Source organism: Drosophila subpulchrella, chromosome 3L, assembly GCF_014743375.2.
Source record: "Drosophila subpulchrella strain 33 F10 #4 breed RU33 chromosome 3L, RU_Dsub_v1.1 Primary Assembly, whole genome shotgun sequence".
NCBI classification, from domain to species: Eukaryota; Metazoa; Arthropoda; class Insecta; order Diptera; family Drosophilidae; genus Drosophila; species Drosophila subpulchrella.
Genome location: NC_050612.1, coordinates 27,723,739 through 27,745,984, shown reverse-complemented (window position 1 = coordinate 27,745,984; position 22,246 = coordinate 27,723,739). Strand labels below are relative to the sequence as shown.

The window sequence follows — 22,246 nt, the reverse complement described above, 5'->3', positions numbered from 1 at the left end:
GCATCATCAGCAGCACCAGCAAGTTCATGAAATTTCAATAAATATTTTTTCACATTTCCAAAAATAATAGACTGCAGTTAGCAGAAGGGAGAAAAAATACGTACAGCTATCAAATTAGTTGGATTATGGCAATAACATTTTGCAGATAGATAAATAGCTTATGGCAGGGTTATCTGTCAGATTTGTATATTTTACGAGCTAATCTCGATGCGTTCAATTTATTGGCTGTCAGGTAAATAATGGTTTTACAAAACTTAATTTAAATATTTTATGCAATGCCTTGAAAAAGGAATTACTTAAAGTTCCAAAGAAATCATGATAGTCTTGTAATATTTTTTAAAACTGTCTAAAAGTATGCAATGAAAAATAGGACGTCGAGCCATTGAACTTCAATATATGTGAAATATATTTTGGCCTACTTTTAGCCACCTTCTTTGGCGTTTTCAATCAGTTATTTTAAGCATCGTTTCCCAAGAAATTTAATATTTTTTTTTAAAATGATCTCAAGAAATAAAGATTATGCTCTTAAACTAGTTCCCCGAAATCAGCATCCTAGCTAAGCTCACGTTCGTTTGCTGCCAATAATAATTATTGCTGCATATGACACCAAGAACAGAGCAATTTGGTTACAGAGGATCAAACGAATGATAAAGAGTCGTGGACAAATACCACTTGAACCCCCCTTACGCTTTTCGTACCCCTACCCCCTTTGCATTGCTGCAAATTAATGGGCAGCAATTTCAACAACAGCTCTCCCCACGGACCCCATTTGAAACTAGGCGATTGATTCGGCAAATGCGAAACCCAACGTGGCCACGTGGCGTATGCGTAATATGATTTAAGCGTAGCTAATGCACAAAGGCATTTAAATTGAAATGTGTGCATGGGTGCGGTGAAATGGGGAAAGCGGGTATTTGAATGTGGTTGTGCAGTTCGGCATTTCAGACATTTTCGCAATTTTGATTTATTTCCACATACACACAGTTGAATCTTCTAATGCTAACAGAATTTTCTATTTTTCTCTCATTCTGCTTTTACATGTGCCGATGTCGATGACAAAAACTAATATTTGGCAACACGCTAATGCGCGGCTTCGGGTTTTGTTCGTTGTTCCTACGTGCAACATCCGTTGGCGGCGACTATGGCTCCGCTTCGATAAAAAAATAAATCCGCCATCGAACTCCACCGGAAATGCGCGTCTAACGGAAATTGCAAAATGGCCGCTCATCCATTAGATACGTCTGACGTCGGACAAACTAAGCTTCGATCTGGTCCCCGATGTGAACAACAATGTAACGCACTCGACCACCATTAAAATCAATAGGGCCACCTCCTGGCACAGCGTGGAATTGGACTATAAGCTGGGCGAGATTCGGTTTACGGTGGATTATCGCCACACTCTCAGCCAGATGTACGGCTTGACCTTTAACATCGGGGATAAACTGATCATCGGCAGTAGCTTAAAGTCAGCAGCCATGGGCTTAGTGGGTTGCATCCGAGATATAGAGATCAACGGACATCTGATCGAACCCCGACATGTGGTTAAAACAGAAAGAGTTGTGGGTGAGGTAAGTAAATATTCTTTATGATCTCTAGATTTCTATGTTACCACTAAGATTTTTATTTTAATTATATGAGCTTGATCTCACATTCAAATGTCATTATAGGTGTCTAAAAGTATGCAAGAACATATTTTAAACTCCATTATCCTTTATTCACTGCATACTTTTAGACACCTATATTTAAATTATAAAGTGACTTTAAAACCCTAGTGATCTGTGTGGCAGCCCTTTTAGTTTCTGATGATTTATTTTGTACAATAACATCTATATTATTATAACATTAGGTCGCCCTGGACAACTGCAACTACATAGATCCCTGCAAAAGACCCAATACCTGTGAGCATGGTGGCAAGTGTTTCGTGAAGGACGATCGTGTCACCTGCGATTGCAAACACACGGGTTATATAGGCAAAAATTGTCATTTTACCAAATATAGAAAGACCTGCGAGGAGTTGGCTCTGCTGGGCTTCACGAAATCGGATGTGTACCTTATCGACATCGATGGCAATGGTGTCTTTCCACCTGCTCATGTAAAGTGTGACTTCCAGAGCCTTGAAAATGCCACGAAAACCATTGTGGAGCACAATCTGCCCAGTCAAGTGGATGTGCGATCCGCCAGGGAGACCGACTTCAGTTTCAACATCAGATATAGGGAATTTTCACCTCACATGCTGCAGGAACTTATCTCGCACTCACTGTACTGCACACAGTACATCAAGTACGATTGCTACCGGGCTCAGTTGGAACTCCACTCGGCCACCTGGTTCACCTCCTCGGCCAAGAATCTCACCGTCGACTTCCTAGGAAATGTCAAGAGGTAAGCGATGGTAGCACACCTGGGGCTAGTGGTTCTCAAGGGGGTATTTGTGATTTACGTGCTGGGCCACGTCGCCGCAAACAACACAAAATTGGATGACAGGAATATGGGCTTTTGGTACTGTGGATAATGGGGTGGAATATGGAACAAAAATTAATGTTACGATTTTTATCAGGAATTATATTTTATTATATTCTACTTAAAATATTTTAACGTAATTTCATTTAAAAAAATCTTTGAATATTGATATTACAAATTTTTATATCAATTTAAAAGCTGTTTAAAAGTATGCAACACTAGATTTTAAATGTGTTAGATTTTACTGCATACTTTAAGGCACTTTTAAAAGTGATTTCAGTACTTGTATTTATTAAAACCTTAATTTCTGTTAAAAGGATTCTAAAAATTCCAGTGCTCTATGGCTTAAAATCATTTATGTAACCCTTAAAGAGATTTCCAGCCCACTATTCGTAGCTTAGACTATGCACATGCTGGTGTATGATTTTGGTACACCGCTGGCCACACAATTAATGTTGCAGTCTATTTGCTTAACTTGTTGTTGCTCCCTGGATTATCACCGGTCCCCGCCCCCATTTTGAAGCCCCCCTGCATTTTGTGTGTGCGTTCCGCTCCAGTGGACTACATACTACGTGCGGTAATCCAACAGTATAAATCCGAAATTTCCTGGGAGGGAGAAACCCTCTCCTCCTGCTGGCATTTCAATTGTAAACGAAACTTAAATTAATTGCTCGCATATGCATTATATAAATGCCAGGCAGGAAGCTTCGCTTAATGCTAACTGACATATTTACCCATCACACACAGATGCTGTGTTCTATTTTCCAGGGGAAAACTGACTGCAACTTCACTTTCAAATGGCATCGATATATATTCCCGGAGCCTATGACCACGTCCAATTGTCAGTTGAGTGTGGTTGTCCTACGGAGCCATCTGTCCTGTTTAATTTGTCATGGACTTCGGCCCACTGAACTGACCAAGATCTAGTGTTGGTTTAGCTCTTGAAATTTGCCTTTCCTTTTTTTGTAGACCCTCCTCTGGAACTAAAGTTATATCTGCCGCATTTGTTGCCATGCATTGGAGCATTAAATTTTATGATGCCGAAAACTTGAGCAGCATAACCGGCTGCCAAATGCCTTTTTGTCCAAGGTAAACTAATGGTGAAACCCTTAAAAAAACCAAACGAACCGAAGGGCAAAACGGCATATGAGTCAAATATACGGCAAAATTGCAAAAGTGCAAAACAAAAGGCCTGAGTTTGGTATTTATGTCTGGCAAATATGTTTCCGCCTCAGCGCTAATAAGGTTTATGAGTGAGTCCTGGCATATCTCTTCTGGTTTCCTCAGCCGTATTAAAAATATGTGTGCCGCCATATTGTTCGTTAGTCCACTTATTTTTTTGTAGAAGGGTATATTCAGGGAATATTTTTTTAGATTTATGTATAACCAAATGGAAATTAATAAAAAAAATAGTGAAAAAAAATTCAGATCATATCGGAAAACATAAATCTATTAAAATGCAATCTAAAATCAAAGTGGCATAAATTGATGCGTTTGATAACTTTTGTTTCATATTATTTTAATAACAGGTCCGATTTTAGATAGTCAATGTCCTTTGGTTATTAAAAAAGAATTATAAATATTAATAAATACAACGGGTATAATTTATTCGATTTATCAGATTACATATTCATATGCCTGTTCATATTTTGTTCGTTACAGGGTAATTTTTCTTGCTTTGGCAGCCCTTTTTAAAATGAATGGCTTTGAGTGCACAAATTTAGTCTTTACGCCTAATTTCTTTGGAAAACCTCGGCCTCATGACTTCAGTTTGGTATAGGTTCGAGCCCTTAAGGATATTTCGGGTTGGTTTGCTGGAACCCTTTTGACAATTCATCATGCGCAGCAAAGTAGGCAACATCTGGTGGCAGCAATTTCCAGTCGCTTGTTGCTGCCAAATGTGCTTTGTTTTTGTTTTGTTCGGCCTGCGTCACTAATTTCCGCTTTCAGTAAATCAATTCGAAAACCTTAACAGCTCCAACTTTGGTTTCGTTTTCATTTTTTTGGCACTGTTTTGTTTGCCTCCATGAATGAATGGCGTTCCGGTTGGCTACGGTCGAAAAATGCAGAAAACGAAACACCGAGTCTGGGTCAAGATAAAAAAAAATGGGTTAACTTCTAGCCAGAGTTTTTCGGATGTGTGCATGTGTTGGCCCAGACCATTTGGCCATCCATCATTGGCTCGTATTTGGGTCTTTACTCATTCAAAATTTGACAGCATCGTTTGTTTGTTGGTTTGTTTGTTGGTCTGTGTGCCACTGTGTTGCTGCTGCTGCTGCGGTGGCTTCGCTTCGGATCTTGCAACACGGAGTCGGAAACGGAAGCGGCACATGCAGGCCCCAACCGCAGCAAACGCAAACATAAGCCGGAAAAGGAGTGGCATTCATAGAAAAGAACATTTTTGGTTCACTCGACACTCTTTAATTTGGTTGAGGAAAGCTTAGTTGAAAATAACGAAGAGATTTCTAGTCTGGAAAGGTAAAAAGAGCCTATTTTTCGAACTAAAAAATTCCATAACAATAAAAATAAAACTCCAAACATGGAATGCCATACCTTGTTGAACTCGTAAACAAATTTTCAATCGATTGGCATTTAAACCTTAAAAATTAAATTTTTGTCCGAATTTTGCAAAAATTGTGACCTACCCCCTTATGAAATATGTGAAAATTTGTGGAAAACTAAAATTTTCAAAATCAGCCAGAAAGTGAAGGATATCGATTTATTAATTTTTCAGCTGTCCATAACGGTGCTTCTTGTAGATTTGAGACCAGTATTGGCCGAGATACAGCAAGAAAACACTACGAAAAGACTGTTTTTTAACCAAAAACGAAGACCTTGATTTTCCACACATAAAGACACTTTTTTGACCAAAACAATAAAATAGAAACATTCTAAGTACTGAACGCCATGCCTTACTAAACCTTTAATGAAATTCCCGATGGATTGGTAGTGGAATTTTGAACGAAATGTTGATGGTTTGTACTCGCGAATAGCATCACGTGATCCAAGAAAAGCTTACTGCTCAAAAACTCCATTGTCAAATTTTTTCACGTAGTAGATAAAACTCCTCAAGACCCTTCCGCTTCAGTAAATATTGTATGTTAGGTAATCAAATTTACTAAGGTTTCCCAATCCCTCTGCATAAATGTACATTTGTACAATATTAACAAGCCATAAAATAAATTCAAGCTTACCTCCCCTTGGTAATTGAACTTGATTGTCCCTTAATTGCCTTGTCACCGATATATCCCAAAATTGTTTGATACCCAACGAATATATTTTTGCATAAATGGCGCAGCGAAAAGCCAAAAAGAGGGCGGCGGATGTGGCCCAGTCACTCGGTCACTCAGCGGGCTCGTCAAACTGCCGGCAGATCTGCTGCGGCACAAATGTATGCAAATGAATGCGAACTTTTTCTAATACCTTTCACCTTTTTTCGGGACTTTTCCGCCCCAAAGCTAAAAAATGAAAGGAACTTAACCCAAAAACCGAAACCAACTCTTCCGCAGAGGCGCCTGTCCGTGCTCCGTTAACAAGACGTGCGTGGACCCGAATCAATCATGCAACTGCGATGTGAAGGAGAACAAATGGAATTCGGATGAGGGCTACTACCAGGATCCGCAGAGCCTGGGCATCACCAATATGTACTTCCTGCAGCAGAAGGATATGGATGATGAGGCCCAGGGACGCATCACTTTGGGTCCCCTGGAATGCGTTGAAACAAGTGAGTGAAATGGGTAAATCTTCTAAAATACCTACTATTCTAAGTATTTGAGAAAATATTTCTTTTAAATTATTATGCGAGCTTATCATAATAAAAAATCTCTTCAGTTAATCTTAATACAAACGTTAGCTATAAAACTCCAGGTGTGCATAAAAGCAAGTTCTTGGTTTAAGTGGAACTTAAAGATTAAAGATTACATGTTAACAATGATACTTATTTTAAGCAAACCCTATTACAATATATAACTTTTAACTTTTTTCCTTTAACGTTTAGATATGCTAAGTATTTCGGAGAATTTAGATATATATTGAAGATTTATAATCAGAGATTCATAGACATAGAAAGAAAGAAATCCCCACTTTAAAATTCCTATTATGAGTAGGTATAGGAATTAAATGGTATTTTTTAAATAACTAAGGAAGGAAAGCAACTTCAGATTTTAATAACAAAAGAGTCTTACTCTTTATTATAGATTAAAAGTGGTTTTAAGTATAAATGCATTTTATTTAGGTGTACCATGACATGTGGAAGTATCTTTTCCCTGCTTCCTTTTGCTTAGATACTCTTAATTTGCTGTCACCCTATAGCTATTTACTGCTTCTCCTATTAACCACCAGTTAATGACTGCCCACCCCTTTTACCAATAGATACGCAGAAGTACGTGGTCACATTCACCACATCGCAGTCGTACATCGAGGTGCCCGGGTGGCGCAAGGGCGACATCGCCTTCTCGTTCCGCACCACCGGCGAGAAGGCCATCCTGCTGTTCCAGCCGCCCATCCGGCCCCACTATCCCTCCTTCATGGTGGCCCTGACCGGCGATGACCAGCTCACGTTCACCTTCACCCTGAGCACGGGCACCACCCGCGAGCTGGTCATTAACTCGCACCGCCGGCTGAACGGCGGCGAGTGGCATAAAATATGGATCGACTACAACCAGTATCATGTGCGCTTCATGATAAACACCGATTACCAGATGCTCGATTTGCTGCCCGAGGAGGAGTTCGGCCCGTTTGAGGGCAGCATGTACATCGGCGGCGCCACATTGTGAGTATTTTTCAGGGCTCGGGTTACGATTAACACTGGTCAGCCGAAAATGTATATTTTGGGGTTGGTATATCATCTTAAATTGATTAATTCTACAGTTTTTTGTGGCTTTAAAAAAGTTATACAGATTAAAGGGGTAGCCTTGCCTAATTTCTTGTCTTCATATTCAAATAAAATTAGTTTTGGAAACCTAGGACAGGTTTCTCGATCTAATGTTAACCTATAAGTAGGTTTTACACTCTACAGAGTTCTATACTTCAGTTTTTGAGGTCGACGAACCTCTTTTGCCATTGTATAGTGGCCTTTAGTTTCACGTAATTGCGAAGTGATAAGATATTACATTTCTAAATTTAAGAAAATTATTAAGTGTATTTTGCTTTATAATTTTAAAAAATGTAAGTTTGAAATATTTAATTTCTACATTTAAGAAAATAATTATTCTTAAATGTACCTATTTTATTCAAAAAAGTTTAATAATGTAAGATTGTGGGAATTGTTGTTATAAATCATTCAAAAAAATCTTCATTATTTTTATAAAAATCCCTCTTTAAAATAGTGTAACTCAACCTTAGAAAAAAGATTAGCTTTAAAAAACAGTCAGGGAAAATTAGGAAAGTATTATTTTTAGAGGTTTCCCTAATTTATTTAAATATTGTAAACTATTTTCTGGCATTTATATAAGTTACTTAGCTGATACCCAGTGTAATCGGACATTTCTTTTTATGGCTGCCTGCATTGCTGGCAGCTGTAATGGCAATCGACGGGGAAAAGCTCTATTTCTGCCACTGATGCTGCTCCTGCTTTTGCCCGGGAAAAGGCTGCTCCTGCTGGCAGTTGCGGTTTGTGCAATTTATTGCGGCAATTACGTTTTAATTATAAACGCGCGACTAACTGCCAAGCAGCACTAACAATGACAGTCGCGTCCGTCCGTCCCCTCGAAATGCAACCAAAGGAATCCGTCGATTTTGTGCCCTGCGGGTGGCAAATGCCACGGCCCGCTGACCGACACAGTTCGATTGATAATTGGAACACCCCACTTATGAGTTAATTACGAATTGGATTCGATTGATGAAAGTCGTTTGCCGCGCTCAATGGGATAACCGATATCTTGGGGCTTAAAAATCTTAATTTGCTTGCCCTACTTCATTGTACTCAATTCACCAAGACCCCCTCGTGGTTAAGTTTTATTGCTTTGATAAGCTTTTCATTTAACCTTAAAACGTATCTTAACTTTAATTGAATTCTTGGTTTTAAAAATTACAAATGTTATGTTTCGAAAATATATAGAGATTGTAATCTAAAATTTTGTTGTCGTAAAAAGGTCACTATAGTTCAATCTTTAAACATTCTCTTGTTTAATTATAATTAAAAAAGGTACCCAACTAACAGATATAAAAATAATATTCCCCTTACCATTTCCTCATTTTAAAACTGCTACTTTCACTTTAATGGCCTTGGGCTTCCACAACTTGATCAAACGTGTAATTTGTATGCACAAACTGCTTTCCGCCTTCACTTACAATATTTCTGAAAACACAATCCTTTGGGGATATGAAAAAAAATTGGCATAATTAAATTAACTTTCGCTGAAAATTCATTCCAAAGTCATTATCAATAATCAAGCCACGGCGTGAAAAGGGGGAGAATTCTGTTGCTTTCTTCGATGGCTTTTCCGGAATTTTTCAGCTTTTCAGCTGCGACCTCTTCCAGTTCATCCCCTTCGAAAGTTAGCGCACTTAAAACGCGCTTATTCTTGATTGGCATAATTTATAAAGTTTTTTTTCCTGTTGCCATGGAGCAAAAACCACCGGATACTCGTCCTCATGAGATAGATGGAGCGATGGGAAAAAAGCTTTCAAGGGGTCTTTGAGTGTGCTCACATGTGCAAGCTGTTTTTTTTTTAATTATTGAAAATGTATAAAAATCAAATTGAAATGCAGGTACGAGTATACGACGAGGGAAATGTGTGCTCATTGGCACTTAACCCCGAAAAGTTCTCCACAGCCAGAACAGAACCACTCATAAAATTTCGATGAGCGGTAAACACGCAGAGTAATTAACGGCAAAGTGCATCCCCCAGTTGCGATCCGCTTTCACTGAGCCAATTTATTCAATTTATTTATCACGGAAAAGAAAGCTGTGTAAAAACATACAAGTAGTTATATGGAAAATGCAATATTGATGCACTTTACCCTCGGCATCGTGGGCATATCCAGGGAAAATTCAGATTCTGACGAGGAGGAGGCGAATGCCGAGTGTAAGGTTGCACGTAAGCCAATAAGCGGAATCAGCGGCTGTGGCTCATAAATAAAAGAGTTAACCAACATATTGATAGAGACACGGCGAGACTTAAGCGAGACGAAGGGTCCTGAAGTGGGGGGAACATGGGTGTGGTGTTAACCCATCAAGGACTTAAAGATACATTTCACGCCACTGGGTGCTCTGTTCCATAGCTGTTCGATTGAGTTAACAAACAAAAAGCACACAACACTTAACTTGGGAAGTAAAACAACATTCATTGAGAGGCTCATTATCCAAGGGATGCGTTTTCAAAGATTTTATTTAGCTTCAATTGGGGAAAAACTTAAATTATCTCTCTACGAAAATTACATTATTTCAAAGCAGAAGGCAATTAAAAATTAAGTAAAATAAATAATTTAACAAAAATTATCATAAACAGACCAAGGATGATTTGTGTTTATACTGGTTAAGTTAGGGAATGACTAAAAGTATATTATAATGATGACACATAAGTCTCTGGGATTTAAAAGACATTTCAACTTTATCTCTGAATATTTACTTTTTAAAATACAAAATTCTTTTTATAAAAAAAATATTTTCCAAAAACATTATACTTATAAGAATTTCGTCATTAATAACACTCTTATGAAGTATCAATTGACTCAAAATTCATGTGGATAAAGTTAATCTATCTGTTCTAAAAACATTATACTTATAAGAATTTCGTCATAAATAACACTCTTATTAAGTATCAATTGGCTCGAAATTCATGTGGATAAAGTTAATCCCCACTTTTAAGCTGACCCAACCTAACCCAATTTAAAGTCACTTTCCACCGACGCAAGCCTTTTTGTATGGCAAATGTGTCCCTTTTTCCAAAGTTTTTCGCTCCTAATCAATGGAAAAACTTTTCGAAATATGCTGCGAACACTTTGGGGGAACTTCAACGCCATTCAGTTAATGGGTTAAGCAGTGCTTTTCACACAGCTTAAATGCCGCCAAGGATGCATGGAAATTTATGCAAAGTTGGCGGATTGAGAGGGGGTGAAAGGCAAAAATTACAATGGTCGATGCTGCTAATGATTGTTGTAATCGGTTTTTGCATGTGGTGCGACCGCGTTCCTCCAATCGATGTCGATGTCGCCGTGTTGTTTAGGAAGCGGCAGCAGCTGCTCCTCATCCTGCGGATCGTCCTGTTCCCGCTGATGCTGCTGATGCTGCTGCTCCTGTGTCCAGCTACTCGGATGTCCGTCTCATCATTTGCATGGCCATCGATTACCACATTCACGGGGGGCACCACACCACATGCCGATGGGAAAAACACGGGCAACTGGCGTGCCAAATATGCGAATTATTTTGCAGCGCTGCAGGAAACAGGACGACATCAATGGCGCGTCCTGGGGGATATGGCATCGGGCAGATACTACAGATAGTCGAGATACATACATATACGTATATAGTTTCTGGGTGGTAAAATGTGTTGCTGTCGCGGCGGCCATGAATGAATGAAAAGTGCTTAATTGCTTGTGACGGCGTTAAATAAATTCTTAATTGCTTCGCACTTTGCGCGTTTGCAACGTTAATAGGATTTCCGTCGCCTGCATGTCGCCAGGATATGCACATCGCCTGCTCCTCCACGTCCTGCAGCTCCTGCAGCTCCTCCTGGCCAAAAAACTTCGTTCCTTTTGCGTTTTATTGCCGTTAATTTCCGCGGAATTTCGGTTTTTTTTTCTCCTTACTTTTACTCTTTTTGCCTTTTGCGCAGCCCTTGCGAATTCGCGTTTTGGCCAGCCGCCGTACAAATCCTTTTAGCCAAGTGTCATCCAGGCCAGCAGCAGCCGGCGGCACATCATTTGCAAGGCAAAGCGCTAAATTTCATTTTGCATACGCGTGTGACACGCGTGTCCCACCACGCGTCCTCGTTACAACGTTACAACACGCTAAAAAATATATTTTCAATACTTAAATGGTTCTATACCAGAAAAAAACATTGTCAGATTGAGTAAAATGCTTCAAACTGCATAAGAACATGATCGCAGTCACACGAACTTGTCTTATTCTTTAAGGATCAGTTTAGTTTTTATTAAAATTTATAAAGCTACTTAGATTTCTGTACTATACAATTTTTCCTGGTTTTGTTTTAAACCAAGAGATCCTTCAAAATGTATATTTTGCAAGTACATTATATTAAAAATATTAATAAACGCAAAATTCCGCTTTTTATAGTTCTTCTCAATACATATTTTCTTATAAATATATTATATTAAATGATATTAGAAATATTTAAAAAAAACTTCCATTGAAAATGTATATTTCGCTGATTTTTCAGTTTTATGTTTTTTTTTAAAATACTTTAGATATTACATTTTACATGGAAATTTCCCAGACTGAGTTTTATATTACTCTCCCATTTTGCCACAGTGCATTTGTCTATGTATGCAAGTCCCCTTGTCTCTGCTGACGTGTAAAAAATAAAATTAAAAATGCATTTGTGACATGCTCGCAAAAAAGAAATGCAGCACACGTTGCAAAAACTAATGACTTAATAGCTCGCTCGCTTGTGGCAAGGACACCACCCACTGCCCACCGCCCACTAAAGCCAAATGTGGGTGGAGTGCACTTGGTAAATGCAAATCGCAAATTTGTACCCACTCACTGGCGGATTATGGCCAATTTGAAGGCCGCCAATAAGTTTGATGCTTAAATAACAATCACGCAACGCTTGACAAACAATTACAAGGAAAAGCGGAAAGAAAGTGAAAAGAAATTGAAATAAATTCAGGAAAGCGCGCACGGCAAACCACAAAAACCGAGTTGAAAGACTTTTCCCTTCTTTTTTTTGCATTTGGGAACAAGAATTTTAATTTCACTTCATGACAACACTTGGGGACTTGGGATCCTTACGCCGACTTGCGGTGCCAAAAGTATATCAAAGGGGCGTGGCAGGTGGGTGGTTGGGTGGAATGTCTCGTAATGAAATTTACATAATTTAGAAAGACATTTGAGCAACTTTCTTTTTGCCGCTGTACGCGTATAAACAAGACATTTCCGCCACTTTAATTTTCAAAAGCTTACACTTGAGATTTTATTGGCCAATTCATTGTTGGCAGTGGCGAGAAGGGGAAAAATGGGAAACAGAAGCCAAAAGTGCAGGAGAAAAACTTGCGAAATGCGAAAAATATAAAAGGAATCGCTGAGAAGAAATGGGGGAAAAAAGAAGGAGGTCAAAGTTAGCTGCTAAGAAGTTGAGATGCTCTTTTGTATCTTCGAAATTTCACTACAGTAAAAGGAGTTTTAATGTTTTTAAAGGAAGTAATAGAGGATTTAATTTTATTAATACCTTTCCATCAACCTTTTTCTAAGCCCTTCTGGTGTTGTAATCTAAGTTATTAATTAGTGTTGTATTTTGGTATGATATCATATCCAATTTTCATACCTTGCGTAAAAAATAGCACTCTAACGTTATTCAGGCAATCTTTAACACATTCTATATATACCCCTTTAAGAGATAAGTAGCAAGAAAGTAGCGCGTTGATAGGAAAATGCAAGCGAAGCTGGGAAAACTTTTCCCACAGCTGTCCACTCGAATCGCCGTCCACTTTTTATAGAGAGTGTCGCTTTGATTTTCATCTCTCCAAGTTTAAAACTCAAAAGCGTCGCATTCGATTGAACGGGTCACAATTTATTTGCATAAAGTCAGTGACGGACTGGGTAAATACATGGGAATCCAGCGTCCAGAAAGCAGATCGTGTTCCGCAATGATGTTTTATGTTTGTTTAAGGGAAGGGAAATCGATGGGACTGCAGCTGGCGTGGCTTATGCCAAAGTGGCCAAGTTATTGAATAGTAACGACAACTCATAATATAAAGTAATCCCCAGCTCTGGCTTTTTCACTCTTTTTTCCTGCATTTTCCCGCCTCCTCAGCGACCTGCTGAAGAAGCTGTCAGTTAAGGCCGGCCTTATTGGCTGCTTCCGTGGCCTGGTGGTCAACGGGGAGATCCTGGACATCTACAGCTACATGTCGGTGCATCTGTCGGAGATTATCAAGGACTGCAAGCCATCCTGCGTTCCATCGCCCTGCCGCAATGGAGCCCAGTGCAAGGAGCTCTGGAGCAGCTTCAAGTGCGTCTGCAACAATCCCTGGGCACATATTGGCGAGTTCTGCGAGACAAGTAAGTGCAGGGGTAGAAAATATATACTCCTACTTTAGGAAACACTCGAGATAATCCAAAAACAATTGATTTTCTAAACTGAATCAAAAATATGGAAACTACATAAGAATTATTTTTAGTATACTTAAAAGGGTGCTATCCTATTACAAATAATTCTTTTCTTAAATATTTTGTAGATATACTAAAGTAACAATAATATGCTTTAAGCTTTATGCTAAATAAATAAGTTTTTACATTAATCCAGAATTTTCAGTTTACCTTGCATTGACTAAATATATTTATTTTCGTTCACATATATCATGCGATCTTTCAAAATTTAATTTCCATAAAATAAGCTATTTCCTAAGATCCTATGCTTATACTTTACACCTCCTTTAATATTACTAAAGCTAATCAATCGAATCCCTGCTCTTTACAGACATTAATGAAAAGGCTTTGACCTTCATCAATCGAGAGTCCTTTTTGATGCGAAATTATTTGAGTGTGGGTGCCACGCCCGCTATCCTTATGCATGGAATGGATGGCGAGCGTGATGTCCTCAAGGGTATCCTTAACCAGGATCTACTAATCAATCTACGAACCTACGACACGAATGCTCTGGTCTTATATGCCAACGATCACTACAATAACTTTGTGCACCTGTACATTAGTCTAAACAGGGAGATTGTTTTTCTATACAACTATGGTGATGAAATTGTGAATCTCACTCTGCTGGATGATACGTTGATGGCATCCTTAAAAAGCATTCAAGTGGCCATCGTGCGGGGAGAGCAGGAAACTAGGATGCATGTAAATCAGCGTAGTGTGAGCATCGATAGAGGAACTCTGCTCTTGGATGAGTATGCCAACAAACCTTGGAGTAATCCAGAAAAAGGTAAGTCGAAGGAATATAATCCATTATTTAAAGTTAAAACTTAAACCAAATTTAACTATAACAACTATTTATTTTTATTACAATTTATATTTTGGATAAAGTCATTTTGAATGGAATATTTACATGGTTATTTGAGTTTGATTTGACTTACGTTCTTCCACATATATTTTTATTTACTACACATAGCTTGTGAATAATATTTTTTTGACCCAACGAATCCCTCCCTCAAACCTACTTTCGTCACTTCCAACGACTGCCCATTTTGGAGGTTTTGCTATGGGCATTACTGCTGCTATTTTGTTGTTCATCCTGGGCAGCCAACTCTTCATCGATGAGGAGTTCAAAGTTGCCCAAAGCATCCGCACTGGGAACTTTGTTCCAACGCACATCGGGCACTCCATCAGGGGGTAAAACCACCGATAATATATTGTCAATCAGCTTGTATTTCAGGATCCTATCGTTGACAGTGGTTGAGGTTAGCGAAGGTGAGGCATTGACCTCCACAAGCCAAGGTTTCAAGGCATTATCTATAATGATATCGTAGCCATAGCACTCGAAACAATGCCTATCGCTGGCCATCACAGGAGCCACAGCTCTCAAGGAGTGCACTATAAGCCAGGATATAGCTCCGAACAGGCGATCCGTAACCTCCTTTCCCCGGGTTCCTTCCAGATATAAGGCTAGATTTTGCACGGACCATTTACCACCATGTAGGGTATTATATTCGCCGCCATGTTTCTGTACACTCACATTGGTCAGATGTACATACATATTATCCAATTCCGTAACACTAGTATCGTATTTTACAGTACAAAAACGGCAGAAACCCTGCTTAAAGAGATATGCCTTCAAGGGTCGAAATGAAGCCACCAGAACATATAAACGCAGATCAAATTTTTTACCGCCAATCAGCAGGGGATTGTCTATATATCTGGAGATCACATAGGACTCCTTGGCTATTTGGGGATGGAAAGGACCCTTGGCCTCCCTTGACCACTTCTTGAGTTTGGATAGCTTGTTGATTAGGAATATACCCGCTCCTTGGGATTTTCCACACGGTTTCATGATCCAAGTGCTCAGCGGAAATTTCCGATATTCCTCCACGAACATATTATAATCCGCTGGTAATACGAATGTGGTGGGCACAAAATCCAGATACAAATACCTAGTACCACTGGAATTATTGGATTCGGTTTTCTCCGCCAAAGGATTACCATCTCTTTCGAGGTCCTTGCGATAGCGTTTGATGTTCTTAACCAGTAAATCCTTGCGCGATAGTTCGTAGTGATTGGGAAAATGATTGATCATCTGATTATCATGCATCCTATAACCACTATCCACACTGAATATATTCCGGCAGGTCTGCACACCGGCCCAATAGAAATGCCAATCATCATCGCCATTCACCTGATGCCAACCGCGCTTTTCGAAATTGTTGACCAAAACAGATTTATCCAGATCCGTGCAGAAACCAATTTTCATTTTATCATGTCCCTGGGCACCGGCACCACCACTATTTGCCCCACTGTTTGAGGTGCCATTCGCCACCGATTGGTTTGCACCGCCCGCCTGGCGACCGTACATGATGGTTGTACCGCTCGTGGTGGCCCTTGTACCGCTCAAGCGGACCGTCGGCTGAAGACTGTCGGTCCGCCACGCCTGCGTCCATTGACTCCTGTCCCAAACAACGGCCATGTTGCCAACGTTTTTGATTATTGAACCAACAAAGCCGAAATTTATTCACAACCCTTTTTTCGGTATAATATGGGGAATGGTTGCCAGGCGTCGCTTCCTTTTGTTTTTCTTCTATATATTTTTTTGGGGGGGGCTCGGAAAAAAGGCGAAAAGCTTTGCACCAAAATTTTCAAATAGTTTAGCAAGTTAAGCTGCAAAAATGCCAAAAATGTTCCCCTCACAAAATCTGTGCACTGTGTGATGGCCAAATTATGTGCACTTGAATTTTTTGCTCTTCAGTTTATTTCTTCTATTTTTTCAGCGAACAGTGTGTGTTTGAGAGTGGCCGTTAGACTCGGTAGAAAATTGTTGAAAAATAAACGCCATGCGAATGGATAAAGTTTGGCTCTGTGGCATAAAAACAACGAGTTGCTTTGTAGTTTGTTGATATTTGAAAACGTTCAAAGTTTTTATTTCGCTTTGCTCACTCAATATGTAAATTGAACGGCATTTCAATGGTAGATAGTATGCGGAAATTGTTGTTAAACGAGGGAAATGCATATAGAGTTGATAATGATCGGAACGGATTTTTTCCAAGCACTCTGCCTATGGGAATGTTTCGACATGTACAAATTTGATTCGAACCGATTGGATTATTTGTCTGGATATATTTAAATTACATCAATGATTGTTCTTTCTGAACAAATAACTTTCTAAATTTATTTTTTTAATGGGTTCTGATACCATTAGTTGCCTTACTCAAATTTGGTTTAATTTTTCAAATATATAAAAGTAAATATTTCTTAGATGCTAAGAAAAAGGTTAAAGGTAATATTTTTATATGGGTGTACACTGTACAGACCAAAAACAAATTAAATCACCTATGAGATACTCAACGTCATAAACATAGATATACCATTTTCGAAAGCTTTTCCACTCAACCGCCCTTCAATTATAACAGTTGTATGTAGTTTGGCAACAGTATATCCCTAGGATTGCACTTCAAAAGCCGCTCGTAACTCACCTTGCAATTGAATTTAATGGAAAAGTTCAGTCCATGGAGCTCAACTTGGCAATTGGCAAAACGGTAAAATCAATCAAATTGCCCGTAACTCAATGCCAGCGATTTGCCAGCAAAATCAATCATAATTACTCCTCGTTGCCCAGAAATATGGTTGAAGCACATCGCTTCGAAATACATTTTGGGGCAAATGCAAATGCAAATGCGATTTCGTCAATACTTTGCACAGAATAACACATAAGCACTTTTGTAATTAAATGCGTTGACCAGTCGGACTGCACTGAAGTCTAGATTGTGGCAATGCAGCCATCGGATCGCTCTATTCAGTTTAGTTTGGCCGACGCGTTCTGCTGGCCGACAAACATTTCAATTAGACAAACTTAAACTCGAAATTGATGGGCCTAAACCTCAAACGGCCGGGTCCGGGTTCGAGTCCGGGTCTGCGTCCGGCAGGCTGGCTAAAACCCGAAATGCCACGGCAATGAAGGCTCATTTCCGCACACACACAAACACCGATAGCCGCGCTTACATAAAGCAAACTAAGCCAAAATGTACACTTAACGAAATTTTGGTGTTCCTTAAATATTCTTAGAAAACAGCATTACTTAAAGAGGTATGTTTTTCAAATGTACATTTTTTTATGAAAAAAAAAATTGTTTTCCTGTAGATTAATTAATAATTTAAATTTAAATTTATTATAATAGTGTCGAAATATAAGTAAAACTTAAAAACCATCAATTAACTATATATAGTACAGTAGTATAGTAGTTTTTTGTTTATTATCATCATTTTTTTTTGGAATAACTGTTGCCTCACATACCACTTATAAAAAGGTTATGGTATATATACAAATTTAATATGATATAATTTATTTTCTATGTGTGACCTTATTTTAAAATTGTGAAAACATTTAATTAAGCTTAAAGTCCTTATACTAAAAATTGAACTTGGCTTTTAGGAACTTATTGTTGGCCTAAAATATATATTTTTTTGTTACAGGCGACATTATAACAGATTGCCCCTATATGATATTTTTTTTGCAAGTTCCACATAGTTTAAGGATGAAACCCAAACGACTTCAACTTCTTTTATAGTGTATACCACACCCGAAACCATCCATCCTCTGGCCTAACCACCCCGCTCTCATTTGATTTTGTTTATTTGCAGAGGTTCTGTCGCCGCACCGACCGCCCGCCCCGCCCACCGAGTACTTCCAGTTCCACGTGGGCGGCTATGATCCGGCGAATCTGCTGCGGCCCAATGTGGATGCCCCGGCCCTCGAAGGTTATATCGGGTGTGTGCGGGGCCTGAAAATCGGAACGCAGTTGATCGACTTGGCGGATATCAATGAAAGGAATATAGCGCCCAGTAAGTAGGCAGTATAAATCAATTTTCAGAGAGTGCAATTTTTGGGCTGGCCCCAATGCCATTTCGTTGGTTTGTCGGCAACGGCTTCCCTGAATCCTGACACTCCTGCTACGCCACGTGGTCCTACGCCTCGGATTCTAATTCATAGGCCACCGAATCGACTCCACTCTGCGTCTGCGGTTGTGGTTGCATCTGTGGTTGCTGCCTGGCTAACTTAATATGCATGCAATTTCCGTTAAGTGCTGGGGACTCCTGCGAAAATGGAGAGAGATATGGCCGGTGCAGGCCACTTTGGGGCCGCGCCAAGATTAATGCCAATGCGATAAGCTGCAGAGGCCCACATGGCGTATGATTTATGCGGCCACGTATCGCGGAAATTGCAACCTGACTTTGATGCGATTAAACCCAACCGCAGTCAATGTAAACACTTTGAGTGAGGAAGCCATTCCTTTCAATATAGATACGTTATTGGCAATTGAGGAGTTGCTCCTTGAAGTGTAGAGAGTTTATAGGTTCTCCGATTGGACATGCTTGGGAAAACAATGCTGATATCTTTTAAAGCTAATTATATTTTAATTAAGTAAAGTATATTTCAAAGATATAATTTTTTTGACAGAATAGCAATCGAGTTTACAAAACAAAAAAAATACAAAGGTGTCTAAAAGTATGCAACAATATATTTTTAGGCCGGAAAGAAAAACTATAAATGTGTCTAAAAGTATGCAACAACATATTTTTAGGCCGGAAGTCCTTATTTTTAGTAAAAGTAGTACTTTTATGTGCCTTTTTTAAGCTATTTTAAAGCTCTTAAGTCTTCTAACAATATATTCGTTTTATGTTCTTTTTGTTAAATTTCCAGTTAATAATATTATATTTTATTATTAAAATTAAAATACATACAATTTTATAAAACTGCAGTTTCTGTGATAAAATATTTTAGGTTCTGCGCGGCTGTGTTTTAACAAGGTCTCAAATAATTTAAATTTTAAAAACAAAATAACTATTTCTCCAAGGTTCCCTTTCTTTTTACTTATTAACTCCTTTTACTAAATTCCTTTTAATTCCAGTCCAGGAAGGTGTCCTGCCCAACTGCCAGATCAAGTGTGATGCAGAGCCTTGCAAGAATGGAGGAACCTGCCAGGAGCACTTTGCCGAGCAGCTCTCTACCTGCGACTGCGAGCACACCAGCTTCCTGGGTGAATTCTGTTCGGAGGAGAAGGGAGCTGATTTCAGTGGCGAATCGACATTGCAGCGAAAATTCGAACTGCAGCCCGGTACAGGTCGCGTTGACTATGTGCGCCTGCAGCTGGCCTTCTCATCCTTCGACCTGCGAAGGGCTAATCGTATAATGCTGCTGATGCAAACGGAGGCCGAGCGAAGTTACTACCTCCTGTTGGCCATCACCTCCGATGGCTACCTGCAGTTGGAGGAGGATCGCGATAATGGGCAAACAGTGGGCGCCAGGATAGATCGGAATTTCCTGAACAGCGCCAGGCACTCGGTTTACTATGTGAGGAATGGCACCCAGTCGCAGCTCTTCATCGATCGCGAGCAGGTGCCGCTGACCGAGTTTGCCGCACGGGTTTTGACCACCGGCGGTGAGGCGGGCTCGAACCGCGTCCAGATCGGCGGCATCAACAGCACGGACTCGCGGTTCGCCGTCTTCAAAAGCTACAGCGGCTGCCTGTCGAGTGAGTGTCGTAAATTTTATCTCGGTCCACCATTAATTTCTTTTCGGTCTCATCAAGTGACATACCCCTGCACTCCCATTACTGCCAAAAAATACACTGACAGAATTTAACTAATACTTTGGTAGGAGAAACATTTTTAAAGATTAAAATCATATTTGAGAATGCCTCAAAAAATTTGATGGTCTAAAAGTATGCAATAATATGTGTTAAATGCGGAAATCCTATAGTTATATTACAAAAGGCAACATTATTTCATATTTCTTTGCATACTTTAAGGCACTTTTAAAATTAATTTTAAAATAGAGGCATCGTGTGTCATTTTTCATAACTATCACATTATCTACGTTTGGAAACCATTCTACTGAAATTTATTGGCAATAACCCCAAAGAAAATATATTTGCCATATCACCATTGAATTGGTATTTCGGTTATAAATTAAGTAGAAACAAGGTTTAATCTCAGTGTATCCTCTGCTTAACTGCTGCAACTTTATGAACTCACTGAGCTGAACGCTCAAAATTCCGCGAAAGAGGGGTTATAGTGCTCGCCGGGGGGAGGCTGGAGGAAAACTGCTTCACATTGTTGACCAAAAAATTAAATTTATTCGCTGCCATAAAAAGTCATTTCCGTGGCCATGGCGTCGTTGCCATAAATTCTGTCAGTTTTTGCACTCAAGATTTACAGTGGCTCATATTTAAATTGCTGCTTTGCTGCCACTCCAAAACCGCAGCACAGTGTCCAGCACTTTGATTAAAAATTCAACCGAGCGCCCCAACTCCCAATCCACAACCGCCCATAAAACAGCTGTTCAGCCAGCCACGCCCTCACCACATGTGGGCGGACTGTTAAACGTCCTTGATCATCTCATTAAAGTGTCAACGAAATCTAGAGCGATAGTTTTACGCATAAACAAGGATGGCACAGTGGTGCAAAATATAAGGTATCAAAGAAATTTGAAATACATTATAATACATTTTCTATTTAAATATTAGTCCTAAACATAATGGATATTAGGTAATTTTCATTGGTACTATGTCGCAACCTTAATTATCATCTAAACACGCACTAGGAATTCCATTAATTCACCAATATGTATGGCCACTCCCCCCGAAAATTTACAACCAAAGAGGGAGTTTCCCGATAGACATTAAAAATGTTATTGCTAATTTCGGAACGGGCATAAAACACGCACGAACGACTTGCCACGGGTCCTTGAAACGAAACCAAAGCCAGTCGAGCCCAACTTAACCCACCGAGCCAAGAAGGCAAACGCAATTCCCAATTTCCACTCGCCATCCACACACATTTGCATTTCAATTTGAATTAATGACCAATACTAATGAAAATTTCGTACCCCACCGCTGAAACCACCGCAAATTGGGTAAACCAACCTCCCATCGGCAGACATCTATATACAGGTGAACGGGCATGTTATGAAGCCACTCGAGGAGTACATGCTATTCACGAAGTCCGTCGCCGACAACATAACGGTCATCAATCCGCAGGGCGTGCGGAGCGCCCAGTGCAACGCCAAATTCGATGTGAGCGAACAGCCCACGCAGGAGCCCATGGTTAACGTCAGCATGGTAAGTAGAACACTACGAAAAATCAGAAGAAATTCCATGAAGAGTTATAGATTCCCGACGATTTGAGTTTCCGATTTATAATAACATAATCAAAAACGAAACATAATCAAAAACGATCTCGAATTGAGACGACTCTATAATTCGATTCTATGATTAGACTCTATGATTCGACTCTATGAATTGACTCTATGATTAAATTGAATGACTCGACTCTATAATTCTACTCTATGATTCGACTCTATGATTCAATTCTATCATTCAATTCTATCATTCCACTCTATAATTCAATTCTATGATTGGACTCTATGATTTGAATCAATGATTTGTATTTATGGTCCGACTCTATGAGTCGACTCTATGATTCAAATGTATGATTCAATTCTACCATT

General features: G+C 39.4%; 2 protein-coding genes across 7 annotated transcripts in view; one reads left to right on the top strand and one right to left on the bottom strand.

Moving 5' to 3' along the window:
• The window catches only part of LOC119555597 (contactin-associated protein-like 2), a 70,836-nt gene that overhangs the window by 31,891 nt on the left and 16,699 nt on the right, over nt 1–22,246 (top strand). For all 6 annotated transcript variants that reach the window (XM_037867092.1, XM_037867088.1, XM_037867087.1 and 3 more), the window contains exons 9-17: nt 1,236–1,568; nt 1,847–2,379; nt 5,967–6,181; nt 6,829–7,228; nt 13,395–13,642; nt 14,061–14,516; nt 18,379–18,579; nt 19,647–20,270; nt 21,676–21,857. In XM_037867092.1, the coding sequence (XP_037723020.1) occupies nt 1,236–1,568; nt 1,847–2,379; nt 5,967–6,181; nt 6,829–7,228; nt 13,395–13,642; nt 14,061–14,516; nt 18,379–18,579; nt 19,647–20,270; nt 21,676–21,857 (3,192 nt within the window). The remainder of the gene's footprint in view (nt 1–1,235; nt 1,569–1,846; nt 2,380–5,966; nt 6,182–6,828; nt 7,229–13,394; nt 13,643–14,060; nt 14,517–18,378; nt 18,580–19,646; nt 20,271–21,675; nt 21,858–22,246) is intronic.
• On the bottom strand, nt 14,656–16,611 carry LOC119555598 (probable tubulin polyglutamylase TTLL1). Its single transcript, XM_037867094.1, has one exon. The coding sequence runs from the start codon at nt 16,209–16,211 to the stop codon at nt 14,757–14,759; it is 1,455 nt and encodes a 484-aa protein (XP_037723022.1). The 5' UTR covers nt 16,212–16,611; the 3' UTR covers nt 14,656–14,756.

Coding starts and splice junctions, on each gene's coding strand:
- LOC119555598 (XM_037867094.1), bottom strand. CDS start 16,211: ATGGCCGTTGTTTGGGACAGGAGTCAATGGACGCAGGCGTGGCGGACC.